At 43.9% G+C, this 12,982-nt stretch overlaps 1 protein-coding gene across 2 annotated transcripts in view; it reads left to right on the top strand.

The window, feature by feature from the left end:
- CFAP97 (cilia and flagella associated protein 97) overlaps positions 1-12,739 on the top strand; it is a 209,471-nt gene extending 196,732 nt beyond the window's left edge. For both annotated transcript variants that reach the window (XM_069199623.1, XM_069199632.1), the window contains one exon: positions 11,763-12,739. In XM_069199623.1, coding sequence (XP_069055724.1) covers positions 11,763-11,875 — 113 coding nt within the window. In that variant the 3' untranslated portion in view covers positions 11,876-12,739. The remainder of the gene's footprint in view (positions 1-11,762) is intronic.
- Positions 12,740-12,982: the final 243 nt, after the last annotated feature.

The raw sequence follows: 12,982 nt of genomic DNA, 5'->3' as shown, positions 1-12,982 counted from the left end.
TTTTAGACCCCTGCCCTCTCAAACCCTTCCTTTGGAAAGAAAAATTAAGAATGCTCACTCTGGCCCAGGTCTTGCCTGCCTTTGACCCTGGAGACTGAATGGTGATGTTGGAACTACAGGACCCTTATTTACATCTATCCATTCTGCAGGTCGATCAGTACTACCAGCAGTTTGTCTCACCAGTGCCCCTCAGGTGCTCACAAAAGTGATGACGGGGGTGGCAGCACACTTTTGGAGGTCAGGGGTGCCAGTGTTCCCCTAACCTCGACCACTGGCTGTTCTAGATTGATTCGCCCCAACGGTTGTTAACCACCTCCAGACTGCAGTGAACCTCCTGTTATCAATTAGCTTAACTATCAACGTGCCAAAGACAAGCCTGACTCCTTCTCAGACTCTCCCTTCATCATAGCCATTATGGGCACGGTTCTGTTTTGTGCCTTTCCTTCAGGAAAGAAAGTCCAGGACATTCAGTCTATTGATCTCTCTTTCAACCGCGGTCCTGGATTTCAGTAGGTCGACTCTGATGCTGCTTGCACTGATTGCCTCCTGCAGTCCCGCTGGTGGAGCATTCCAGGTGGCACATGCTGGCTCTGCAGTGGGATTTGAAGTCTTAGGCCCTCATTACGTCCCTGGCGGATGGCGGTATTTTGGAGAGAGGTACTGCCAACAGGCTGGCTGTACCTTTCCCCAAAATATGACATCGACGGTTTTGTCTCCAGCCAGGCGGCCGTCACAGTCCCACCCTTGGGATTATGACCCCTCCTATCGCCATGGTTTTCGTGGCAATTTTACCGCCACGAAAACCATGGCGGTAGGCACTATCAGTGCCAGGGAATTCCTTCCCTGGCACTGATAAGGGTCTCCTCCGGCCCCCCTCCCCCTTCCCAGAGTACTTCCCCAACCTCCCCCACCCGACATACACACACCTACATGCACAGACATACACACGCATACACACACCCATACCCACATTCACCCATGCATGCATACATTCTTACACACACATACATCAACACACACTGACATACATCCTAGCACACACGCATTCACACAACACAACATACAAGCACACTCACACCCATTCCTGCACCCACGCATTCCACGCGCCTCCCACCCCCATGCACGCACACAAAAACAGTCACACACACCCATACACACACACCCCCCTCCTGGCAGAATTCCGGCTACGGTCATAATATGGCAGACGGTAGGTAGCCACGGCAACGCTCTTTTGGAAGAAGTCACTGTGGCGGTAGGCGGCATTTACCACCTAGGTCCTAATGAGGGCCTTAGTGCCCTATCATCAACGGGACTTCTCCAACAACCATGTACAGATTTCGGAGAAGACTGCAAAACATTTTCAGTCGTGGTTACTGGACTGCTAATGGCTCAGCTGCAGACTCCTTTCTCTTCCCCACCCAGAGCAGACAGTGGTGACCAATGCAACGCTTCTGAATGAGGCAGCCATCTAGGTGAAGTGGAGATCAGAGGCCTCTGTTCTCCTGTGGCGCCCTGGCTCCATATCCGTTTTCTAGAGCTGAGGGCCAGCCGCATAATGTTGAAAGCCTTCCTTCTATCCATCAAGGAGAGACTGATACAGTTGCCCACTTTCCACACCACCACCTTGTGGTACGGCAACAAGCAGGGTGGGGTGGGGTCACTTCTTGTGACAGGAGGCTCAGCATCTCTGGAAGTGGATGGAACACCAAGGAATTTTCCTGGTGATGAACCACGTCTCAGGATTATTAAATGCCATGTTGGACGAACTAAGCAGTCTGCTCCTAGGAATCATAAGTGGAAGTTATACCAGGAAGTGGCACAAGGCGTCTTCCACAAATGGGGGACAACCTTGTTTTGATCTGTTAATCTCTGCCAACAACTCACAGTGTCAACTCTTCTTGGAGTTTCCAAGTTGTCTCTTCCCTCAGACATGTTCTGTCTTGAGTGGAACTTGGGACTCCTGTGTGCCTTTCTGCTGATACCACTCCTGCCGCAGGTTTCAAGAAGATGCGTAGTGTGTAGTGAGTGAGTTTCTAGTTCTGTGTTAACCTGTCGAACACCACCTTCTTACCAAATAAGCTTGTTTTGCGGACATTTGCATTCTTCTTCACTAAAGTTATGACTCTGTTCCACGTCAGTCAAAATAACTCCTTGATAACGTTTTGTGCTCTGTGTCACCGTCTGAGGAGAAGGAGAAACTCCATTGCTTAGACCCCAAGAGAGCATTGATCTTTTACACAGCATGTACATATATCCTACCAAAAAACATTGGGTAAACAACCATCTGTTTGTTCGGCTCTCTGGAGCAAAGAAAAGGCAGGGCTTTGTAGAAGAAACTATCTTCCACTGGATCTTGCTTTGCATGAGATTCTGTTATACATTGGCTAAAAATCAGTCTCCCAAGGGACTGTGGGGGTCATTCTGACCCTGGCGGTAATTACCGCCATGGCGGAGGTCGGCGGTAGCACCGCCAACAGGCTGGCGGTGCACCGCTGGGCATTCTGACCGCGGCGGTTCAGCCGTGGCCAGAAACGGAAAGTCGGCGGTGTACCGCCGACTTTCCGCTGCCCTTGAGAATCCTCCATGGCGGGGGAGCGCGCTCCGCCGCCATGGGGATTCTGACACCCCCTACCGCCATCCAGTTCCTGGCGGTTCTCCCGCCGGGAACAGGATGGTGGTAGGGGGTGCTGCGGCATGGGCACTGCAGGGGCCCCCGTAAGAGGGCCCCAAAAAGAATTTCAGTGTCTGCCTAGCAGACACTGAAATTCGCGACGGGTGCAACTGCACCCGTCGCACCTTCCCACACCGCCGGCTCAATTCTGAGCCGGCGTCCTCGTGGGAAGGGTGTTTCCCGCTGGGCTGGCGGGCGGACTTTCGGCGGTCGCCCGCCAGCCCAGTGGGAAAGCCAGAATGACCGCCGCGGTCTTTCGGCGGGAACCGCGTGGCGGGCGGCGACCGCCGTCCGCCGCGGTCAGAATCACCCCCTGTGTGTTCATTCTGTCAGGGCCAAAGTTGCTACCACTGCATTGGCGGGTGGAGTCCCGTCCTGGACATTTGCCTGCCTGCTATGTGGGCTTTCCTCCATATACTCATCGAGCACTATTGTCTGGACATCAGGTTCACCGAGAGGAGCATTTTGCCTGCTCAGACTTGCACCACTTTCTGGTTTGAGTCCATCCACAGACTCACCATCAAATAGTTACTGTTTTGGTATCTATTCAAAAGGTGAGGAATCTGTGGCTGGAAATCTCTCTCAGAAGAACAAGTTACTTACCTTCGGTAACATTGTGTATGGTAGAAACTGTATGTAACCGCAGATTCCTCACCGACCCTCCCATCCTTTCTGTGGTTGGGCTCTATTAATAAGATCCCAACTCTAGTAATCTGCACACCAATCAGCTGTTGGGGCTCTGTCTGGTAGTGTGGCCAAGTGTTTTGGACTTGAAAGCAACTGACAGTGTACCAGAGTAGCACTTCCATAGACTTTGCCCTTCATTTCTGGAGGGGTGCAGAGTCCGTGTGGAGTCACACAGCGCCACCTACCAGCACTCCAAGGTACTGCTGTAAAATGTCCTGATCCAGTCTGATGCTTGTGGAATATTCAAAAGGTGAGGAACTTGCGGATAGATAGTATCTATCAGAAAGAGCTTTACCAAAGATAAGTAACTTGTTCTTCAATTTAATACCGCACTGCTTTCAAATTTGTTGGCCTCTGCAGATCTAAATGGCCTGCAAATATCACAAGTTTATATTACCCTTCATCTTTTGATCCTTGTGCCTTCCATAAGTTGAATTACACTCATCTGAACTTATCACATACAATAAAAATGTAGACCAATTTTCGATTTTAGGTTCTGTCAACGTGCTTAAGAGTGCTGTTGATCTTTCCATTGCTGCTAAATACAACCATTCATTAAACACTGGTGCTTCTTACTTAGTTTTCAGTAAGTTAAAAACAACACCACATTTCAGTTGCTGGGCAGTTTGTTTGAATTTTCTTTGAAAAGAGTAACCATTTGAACTCATAGCTGTGCCGGCTCATTGATACGTGGATTGATTACTGGGATAACTCTCTGCCAGAACTCCTTCAAGTTTGGGCATCATAACAATGTCTGAGAATACACATTATCAATCCACGTTATATACAAACTACCCTTTAAGATCTTTTTGGAATCATATAAAGTCATTTAGAGGCAGTGCAATCTGAAGACGGTAGTATATATTTAGCTTTGTCAAATGTGTATTGTCTTGTTGGAGACTTACGGATGTTAAGCTTTGATTCCAAGTCACAGCATTGACAAGGTACCTGGTTCACTTAAGCCTCAAAATGTATCCATGCAGTAATTTTCATGTGCCAGTATTTCTGCAGTCATCCCCTTTCTGATTTTAGAGGTAGAAGCTATCATCTACACCACAGTTTCCTCTTGACTAGGTTCAAATAGCCACCACTTCACTGCTACCCTCAGACATTCATCATTTGAAGAATGTTTTCGAACTGAAATCTTTTTAAAATCTCCATATGATTTTAGTCACCACCCATCACTCGTTGTCTTGACTCTTTTGAAGCTACCACCCCAGTTTACTTCAGGTATTAGCAAAAATAGACTTAAAGAATTAAATTAATTTGTGTTTTCACTTCTCTGTTTTCAAAGCAAATTTCAAAACATGTCTGCATAGTGTAAAGAAAGAAACTAGCAATGTATAGACAGCGTCTTATGTTTGCCTTCTGGATGGTAGACATTATTTTATGGCTTTCATTTGTCCAGCAATAAATGCTTGTTCTTGATTATCCCCTCTCTGTCCCCTTTCAGTGAAGGTGGGCTGCCAGGCAGACCGTTTAGTCTGCTTTGATCCTTCTGATCAGAATCAGTTAGATATGATATATTGCTCAACCCTTTCCAGCCTCTCTTCACCCATGCGTTGCAACCATGGTCTTGTTCAACCACAGCACAGACTTCCTTGCTCCTGTGAGCTGAATTTTGGGCATGCCACTGTGGTCCTTTCGCCACCTATGTACTTCTTGTCAGGGCATTCCCTGCCAATCGTGGTGCAGTTTGCATGGCCTAGAGAGAAGCTCCTCCCCACTGTACCTACCTGCACCACTGGATTTCGTATGGCCACCAGTCCTAGATCTCATTTGTAATCCTTATGTACATGACAAGGTATAGTTATAACCTCTATGGACCTGGACATGTGCTCAGATAAGGAAATCGAGTTTCTACAGATGATTGCCTTAGGCAAAAATTCAATACACAGGTCGACTAGACCTTTAACAGTCCCTCTGTGGAATTAAGCACCACTGCATTCCACATAATTCATGAACCACTTCAAAACTCTTCAACTTTAAACTTGTTCTAGTCATATGCACTTCAGACATTAACACAAATTCCTTTTTTATAACTGATCCGTTAAATTACTAAAAACTAAAATGCATTATTCCTGCATGCCTTCTGAGGGCCTGAAACTGTGTGTGTTTGCGCCAGGATTTAAGAAGGTTTGTACAAGGATTGCCGTTAGACAATGAAATAAACCACAATAAACATTTGATATAATGTGGCACTTTGTATTCCCAACATGCAGGTGTAGCAAAAACAAATCTGCACTATTACAATAGATACAGTTGTTTATAGTCCAAATACAGTTGTTCTAGAGCTCTTTCTCACAAGAGGCCTATCATACAAGTGATGTTCCCTGAGTCTCCTCCCATTTCTTTGCTTATACATTGAATATACTTCTTCTTGGACTCTTTGTGACTATATCAATATAGCTTTTCAGCAATATAAGCAATATAAACTGTAAGTTATCTGTATCTGGAGCAGAAGGACCTAGAACAGTTAATAAAGGTGCTTACCAGCAATAAACCAGAGTGTGATTTGCATGTGTGACCCATTACCAAAAACAAAACTGTTACCTTTAAAATTCAGTTTGTCGAGAACCTGTCTGCATCGTTGAACGAAAAACAATAAAATACAAAATAATCGATAGGTTCGGAGAGGCACAACATAGTGTCACTGAAATAGGTGGTTATAATTCCTGGACTAGGTTAAATGATCAAATAAACTTGCCATGTGTCAGTGGTGCAATTTTCAATTACGAAGACAAGATTAGTGTCCATATGTACAAATTGTTAGAAATTGTTTACTAGATTCATCAAAGCCTGTACTATAAAGGTGAGCACTCGAAGGAAATGCAGTGAGCTGTAAGCCAAGCTTGTATTACTCACAGTGGTTCCACAATAAAAATGCGTACACGTGTACAAAATGTTACAGTTCAATGGCATGTGTGGCTGTAGATACACATGCACTACATACTCCTGCCATCTAGTGTTGGGTTCAGAGTGTTGCAAGTTTTTTTTTTTCATTGGAAGAAGTGTTCTGAGTCACCAGATAGTGACTCCTCCGGTCAGTAATAGTGTGCAAGGGCATCAACTCCTTTGTTAGATTGTTATCTCTCCGCTGTCAGGTTGGGGCATGAGTGCCTTCGCTCCGTCTTTTCACTCGCTCCGGTTTGAAATCTCTTCTCTATCTTGTCCTCTTTCAATGGTATTGTTTTAGGTTGTGCATTTCCATCTTGGTGCTCGCTTTGAACCTTTGCGGCGCCCTCGCTCAACCCGGGCCTACATTAACATGCGGCACTGTGGGTTATGCCAACTGGATGGAACAGACTCCATTCCTTTTCTGCCCTCGGTGTCACGTCAAATTTCCCCACACCGGTAAACCTCTGTTGTGTAAAATCTCCCTCTACCCCGATCATCAAGAGACTAAGTATTACATCTGCAATCATTCCGATCTAAGAAGACGCTTTAGGACTTAAGGGCACGTCGATTGGAAATGGCGCACAAAACTCCGGCCAACACCCCGGACATTTGTGGGGAGAAACGCGCACAGGAGGAACCTGTGCATGTGGAGGAGGCGCTTTACATCACCTCTGCGCAACCTGTGAGTACTGTCACCCCCTCCTGCTCATCCTAGGCCTCCTAAGAGCTCCCTTTCGAGAGGTCAGTGGTCCACCACTGCCATCAAGCCATGGTCAGAACCGAAAAACTGCTTTGGCTGCTCCCTGGCTCAGCTTCAGCCAAGACAAAGCCATCGTCTCCTGCTTTGACCTCATTCACATCGGACCTAGAGGTCGTTTCCATTTCGATCTGAGCCTTGGCTCCGAGCCGAAAAGCTGTAGCCTCGACTTTGGTGGCAACAAAATAGCACTAACTGAAACCTTCAGTGTCGTACACACACAGACTAAATCATCGGATCACAGAGACTCGAGCCAGTCTTCTGCTACTCCTTCTCCTGTGGAGCCTATATTAGAGACTATGGACGCTCAAAATTTAGGACGGTACTGGGCACATTATCATTTCACCTCCTGTACTTTTGAAGAGGAAGTCTTTCCTTTCAGGAAGCTTTGGACACCTCCACTTCAGAAGAGGAAACCACCAGTCCACCTCACAGACCTTCCCACCACCTCTTCCTCCACCTCCTCCTCCTCCTCCACCTTCTTCCCCTCCTCCACTCCCTTCTTCCCTTCCACCTCCCTTCCCTCCTAATTCTCCTGCCTTACATACAGAGGAAGATTACACTCTTCGGGAATTACCTTTATTTACTGGGGATGTTTTGGGTGGGCCTGTAGCATGATCCAGATCCCTGGGACACTTCTGATCCTGCCCCTATACTCTCTAACTACTGAGACTTCTGCCCGCACGTCCCTCACCACCAGAGGACACTACTTCTAACCAACAAGTAGTGCCACAAGCAGCTCTATTCCATAATGTAGCGTTACACAAGGACTCTACAGAGCAAGACTACCTGTTTGATACACTTATCTCTACACATCAGAAAATTCAGTTCCTCCCAATGCTCCCTGGCATGCTTTGTCACGCTGATGAAATTCTTAAGGAACCTGTCTGCTCTAGGGTTATCACCCCTGAAGTTGACAAAAAATACAAACCAGCTCCCTCTGACCCAATCTATAGTAGATCTCAGGTCCTTCCTGACTCAATTGTTGCCACCACAGCACGGAAACATGGCAACAGTCAGGCCACTGGGGACGCCCTTCCTCCGGAGAAGGAGAGTTAGAAAATTGATGCTGCCGGCAAAAGGGTTGCTGCGCAAGCAGCCAATTATTGGCATATCGCCAGCTCGCAAGCATTATTGGCCAGGTATGACCAAGCTCACTGGGATGAAATGGAGGAGCTTCTCCAGTTTCTACCAGATGAGCACCGGAAAAGAGGGCAATAAATAGATGCTAAGGAGCAGACAATGTCCAACACTTCAGTTTGTTGTGCCTTGGGCGCCTCAGACACAGCTACACGCGGCATTAATACTAATGTCCTCAGAAGGTATGCTTGGCTCCGCTTTCAAACGAGGGGTACAGCAAGCAGTCCTTAATATGCCCTTCGACAAGGAGCACCTTTTTGGGCCTCAAGTGGACACTACCCTTGAAAAGCTCAAAAAGGATACGGACACAGCAAAGGATATGGGGCCGTCCAGTCTCCTACACAGAGGGGCACTTTTTGTCACACTGGTTTTAGAGGTTTCTTCACAACAGTATCCTCTGCAGTGTCTACATCACACTCCAGACAGCCTCCTATTCTAGAGGTTTCCATAGATGTTTCTTTAGAGGTAGGAATAATAAAGGATGAGGTAAGAGCACCCCCTTCCTAGGCTCTTCCTTCACTGCAAGTATTGGCTACCTCCATCTCCCCTCTTCCCTCCTTTTTTCCACACCCGTCGGGGGAAGACTGCAAAACTTTCTTTCACACTGGGTCAACATCATTACGGACCAATGTGTCCTCTCCATTATCCAAAATGGTTATTATCTGAAGCTCATCACCGCTCCTCCCAATATTCCCCCTCGTACCCACAGATTAACTTGCACCCTTGCCATACACAGTTTTCTCAATAATTTTATTGCAAACATGGCAGTGATATCAAAGATGCCATACCAGATCTCATCAATGACATAATATGTGGATTAATTAGCTGTGCATGGCGAAGGGGCGACTTATTGTTACCTTAAGGCACAAGTTATAGTTACTTGAAAGAACACTAACTACAACTGCTGAATTTCTATGATTTTGTACGAGTACATTCAGAATGTAACTATAACGTCCCTGTAACCTTTCTTTTTTCAGTGACTTTCTATGTTTTTTTTTTTTTACCGTAAAGTAATTTTAATTATTATGTTATTCCAACCCCCGGCGCGCATGGCCTTTGGTCATGCACGGTGGGGGTCGGTCGCAAGGCCTGGCCTTGAGGCCAGGCCTTGCAGCTAAGCCCTTCTAACCACCCAACTCTGTGCCACGCAGGGCCTGTCTGTCAGAGGATGTGTGAGTGGGTCCGAAAGTGGGTGTGCGAGTCTGAGTGGGTGTGTGAGTGGGCGTCTGAGCCTCTGAGTGCACGTATGAGTGAATGAATTAGTGTATGAATGAGCCTGTGGCTTTCCTTTCAAAATTTTCTATAATTGTGAATATTGTGAAATTGGGAATATTTTGTGAATAATTCACAGGAATTTGTGAAAATTCGTGATTTTTTGCGATTAGTGCATGCTGTGATGCAAAATTATATTAAACCTATAATTTGCCCCTAAAACACACCTATATCACACCCCTGGTGTCAGGGTACCTTCATCCTGACCCCTTATACCACTTTTAATTAGAATTTTTACCCCCGGGGACCGTGTCCCATGAAATAAAATGGTGGTCACAACTTTCTAGTCAGGTTGCGGTCAGTCATTTGCAATGCTTCTTTTCGCACGCGTATTCATGAAAATTTGTGAATTTTGCAAAATATTCGTGGCCAGAGAGATACAAATTCATTTGACCTCAAATATCTCCTTAACAAATTTACACCAATTAACGAAAATCACAATCTGCGTACCGGCAGCTAACTTTCTGACAAATTTGGTGTAATTCAGTCAGTGGTTCAGGCTGTAGACGTGTTGACAGGTCCAATGGGGACTAACATGGGAGACTCAACGTTGTTTGAGCCTCCTTTTTCTCAGCCCCCGCTAGATGGATCACCCTGAAATTTTCCGTGCGCATCAAGAATCACTGTGCCACTTTTTGTGGGAAATTTATTGAAGAGTCCTCAAACGGTGCCAAAGATATAGAGGAGTCAAATGCTTTTTCTGTGGAAACATGCAAATGTCAACCGGAATGCGGAAACTATTACACAGTGGTCCCAGCCGGGTTCCCAGAATCCCCAAATATTCAGAAATGTTTCCTCAAGGAAAAGGAAATGCCAGGACACCTCTACGATGATGAAAATCCTTTATTCAGGGTCACGTAGGAATAATTGTTTGCTTTTGTTGTGAGAGGATGCACAAAACCTATCTCACCTCTGCTTATCTTAGCTAATCGGTTACTTTTGCCAAATCTTGCTGGACCTTTTTTTTTTGCCAAAAAGACTTAACTAGCTTTAGTTTTTCTGACACTTTTCCAAACACTGTAATTTATTACCCTCCACTTGAGCCATTCTGAATGATGCAACTAAAACAAAACCTTTATACACTATTCTTTATTTAAACGTATAATGTCTCTCCTTAACAACCAAACCTTCTTTTGCAATTAAATTTTGAGCACTAGTGGCGCGAATCTACAAGTATAGTTAAAAACTATTTGTCTACCCCTGACACCTCCTTGTCACCTTCACACCATGCGGACACTGAAGAAGCAGGGACCTCGTAAGTACCATTACATTAGTGTGAATCACTTTGTTGGATGTAGATGGGGAGGTATCATGTGCTTGCTATGTAGCGGATGTACATCAGCATATAAGTTGACAATGTTAGATTGTTCTTTACTGAATGGGTTGTATGCATCACATAACACACAATTGTTCAGATGATGATTACTGTATAACAAATGTATGCAACCTTCTGTTTGGTGTGTTTTATTTTAAATGGCAATAAAATCTGTTAAAAAAAATAAATGTATTGTTAAAAAGTGCAGCACTCTAGGTCAACTTGGCTCATTTTGTATGCGCAGTAAAGATGCCAATTAAACAAGCAGCTTCAGTGGTTCACACCTCCCACTCTAAGAAATATAGAGACAAATTAATATTGTGTGAATGGGGTGTCTTGAGTATACAGATAACAGTTTCTGTAAGCACTAACTTAATATTAGTAGCTAATAGGTGAATTCTTGAAAGACAAATGTAGTTAGAGGATAGTTCCTAAAACTATGAAATGTAGAAATATTGCATTCCTGTTTGAAAATCCCCACGCCCATACTTTGCACTGATTTGGTGTTGACAGCAAAGTTTCATATATGGTTGATTATTTGGAATGTTTAAAATATATTTATTACAGTTGATGATGTACCAATCGTTCTGTTATCCACAAAAACATTGAAATTGTTTGCCCTTGGACGACCTGAACAGTAGTGACTTACAGTTACGAGTGTTTGACTTCATAGCTGTCAAGTGGACCTCATGCTATATACATAGAGTGAAACTTTGGGTCTACCCCCTAAAACCATTTTATTTTTTTCAACCGGCCCCTTTCAGCCATTTGCTTGCAATTTTGTCAGTCAACTCTTCGCTCAGCCCAGTGTAGAAATCATCTCTCACATAATGCTGTTGGCTGTTTGGGTGTATTCTTTAGTCTCCTTTTGAGTGCTTACATTAAACTGCATAAAGACTTTTTACAGCTGTAGCCCTCTCTTCACTCCTGCTGGCACCCTTCCTTGTACCTTCTTTTAATGTGCTAAGGAAATGAGTACAAAATGTTAAGAAGCTTAACATTGTTTTTCTTGTGTTTTTAAGGTACTTCAAGAGCGTCAAGTGCTCTCAGATCTGAAAGGTCCATATCCAGTACATCAAGTGCAGCATTACTGCGCCCCACTAAATCCAGCAATGTTCGGGCAGCATGGCTGTAATTCTCGAATCTGCTGCCCAATTTTTTGTTAGGCTTGCTGAATAAAGTGCACTGTGATATTTTTGGGGGTAAATAGATAAAAAAAATTGATTCAGAGCAAATGCTCACTTCACTTTATTTTTTAATGTCCAGGCTTATATTTATATTTAAGTTTATGTAATATAAATACTCCTCTGATGTTTGTATCCTAGTGTACATCATTAGTACCAAACATTTGATGGGTTTCGTGTGCCAGAGAGGATAAGGATACAAACCATATTTTATTGGTACCGAATTACTGTACTGTTAGTTTATGATGGCATGACATGTAATGTGGTACTGTGGTTGTGGAACTAATCATCAGTTTGCAACTGTCTGTAAAAATATATTCGATCAAGGTGTTGCTAAGCAGTCTCTCTTTTCCAATAATAAAAACTATTTGTATGTTTTTAAATGTGAAAAGCAACAAGAAGATATATGGTTTGTAACCTTTTTCAAAACAATTACCAGTATCCATCCATGGTGAGCAACTTCAGGTTTTATATGTCACTTGACTTTGTAAATTGTATGATTAATGTAATATAATTTTCACAGATGTATTTATGTCGCTGGGCTATTTGTGAATTGTAATGAACAGTGGACACTGCATAATATTTCAAACTGAATTATGTAATACACTTCTTAAAAAAGGGCAAAAACAAGTGTGAGACAACATCCTATTTGTGCAACAATACAATTTATTATTCTATTGCAATAGTTAATTAAACAAGTGTATAAAACGAGTTCCATTAAAACCACTTATATTCCATATTTACAATACATTCATATACCCTTCACTTCCACAGTCGCACATCTCACAGCAAATAAACTAACTAATAAGGTATAACTATAACTTTTGAATTTCTAAAGCTTGCATAGTTTAAGTTGGGTTTGTATGGAAAATAGTTTTCCGAACTATAACTTAGCTTTAACCTTTGTGTTTTTTTCATTAAACATTTGTGTGTGTGTATTATATACATATAGATATATACACACACACACACACGTATATTTTGAACAGTGACACTCATCACTCTGTAGTTCTGTTTAAGTCAGACCCTCCTGTTTCCATCGGAAGAGTGTTTTTTTT

This window comes from Pleurodeles waltl, chromosome 1_2 (genome assembly GCF_031143425.1).
Source record: "Pleurodeles waltl isolate 20211129_DDA chromosome 1_2, aPleWal1.hap1.20221129, whole genome shotgun sequence".
Lineage (NCBI taxonomy): Eukaryota > Metazoa > Chordata > Amphibia > Caudata > Salamandridae > Pleurodeles > Pleurodeles waltl.
Note: the sequence above shows the minus strand (reverse complement) of the source record. Positions and strands in the feature narration are given on the sequence as shown.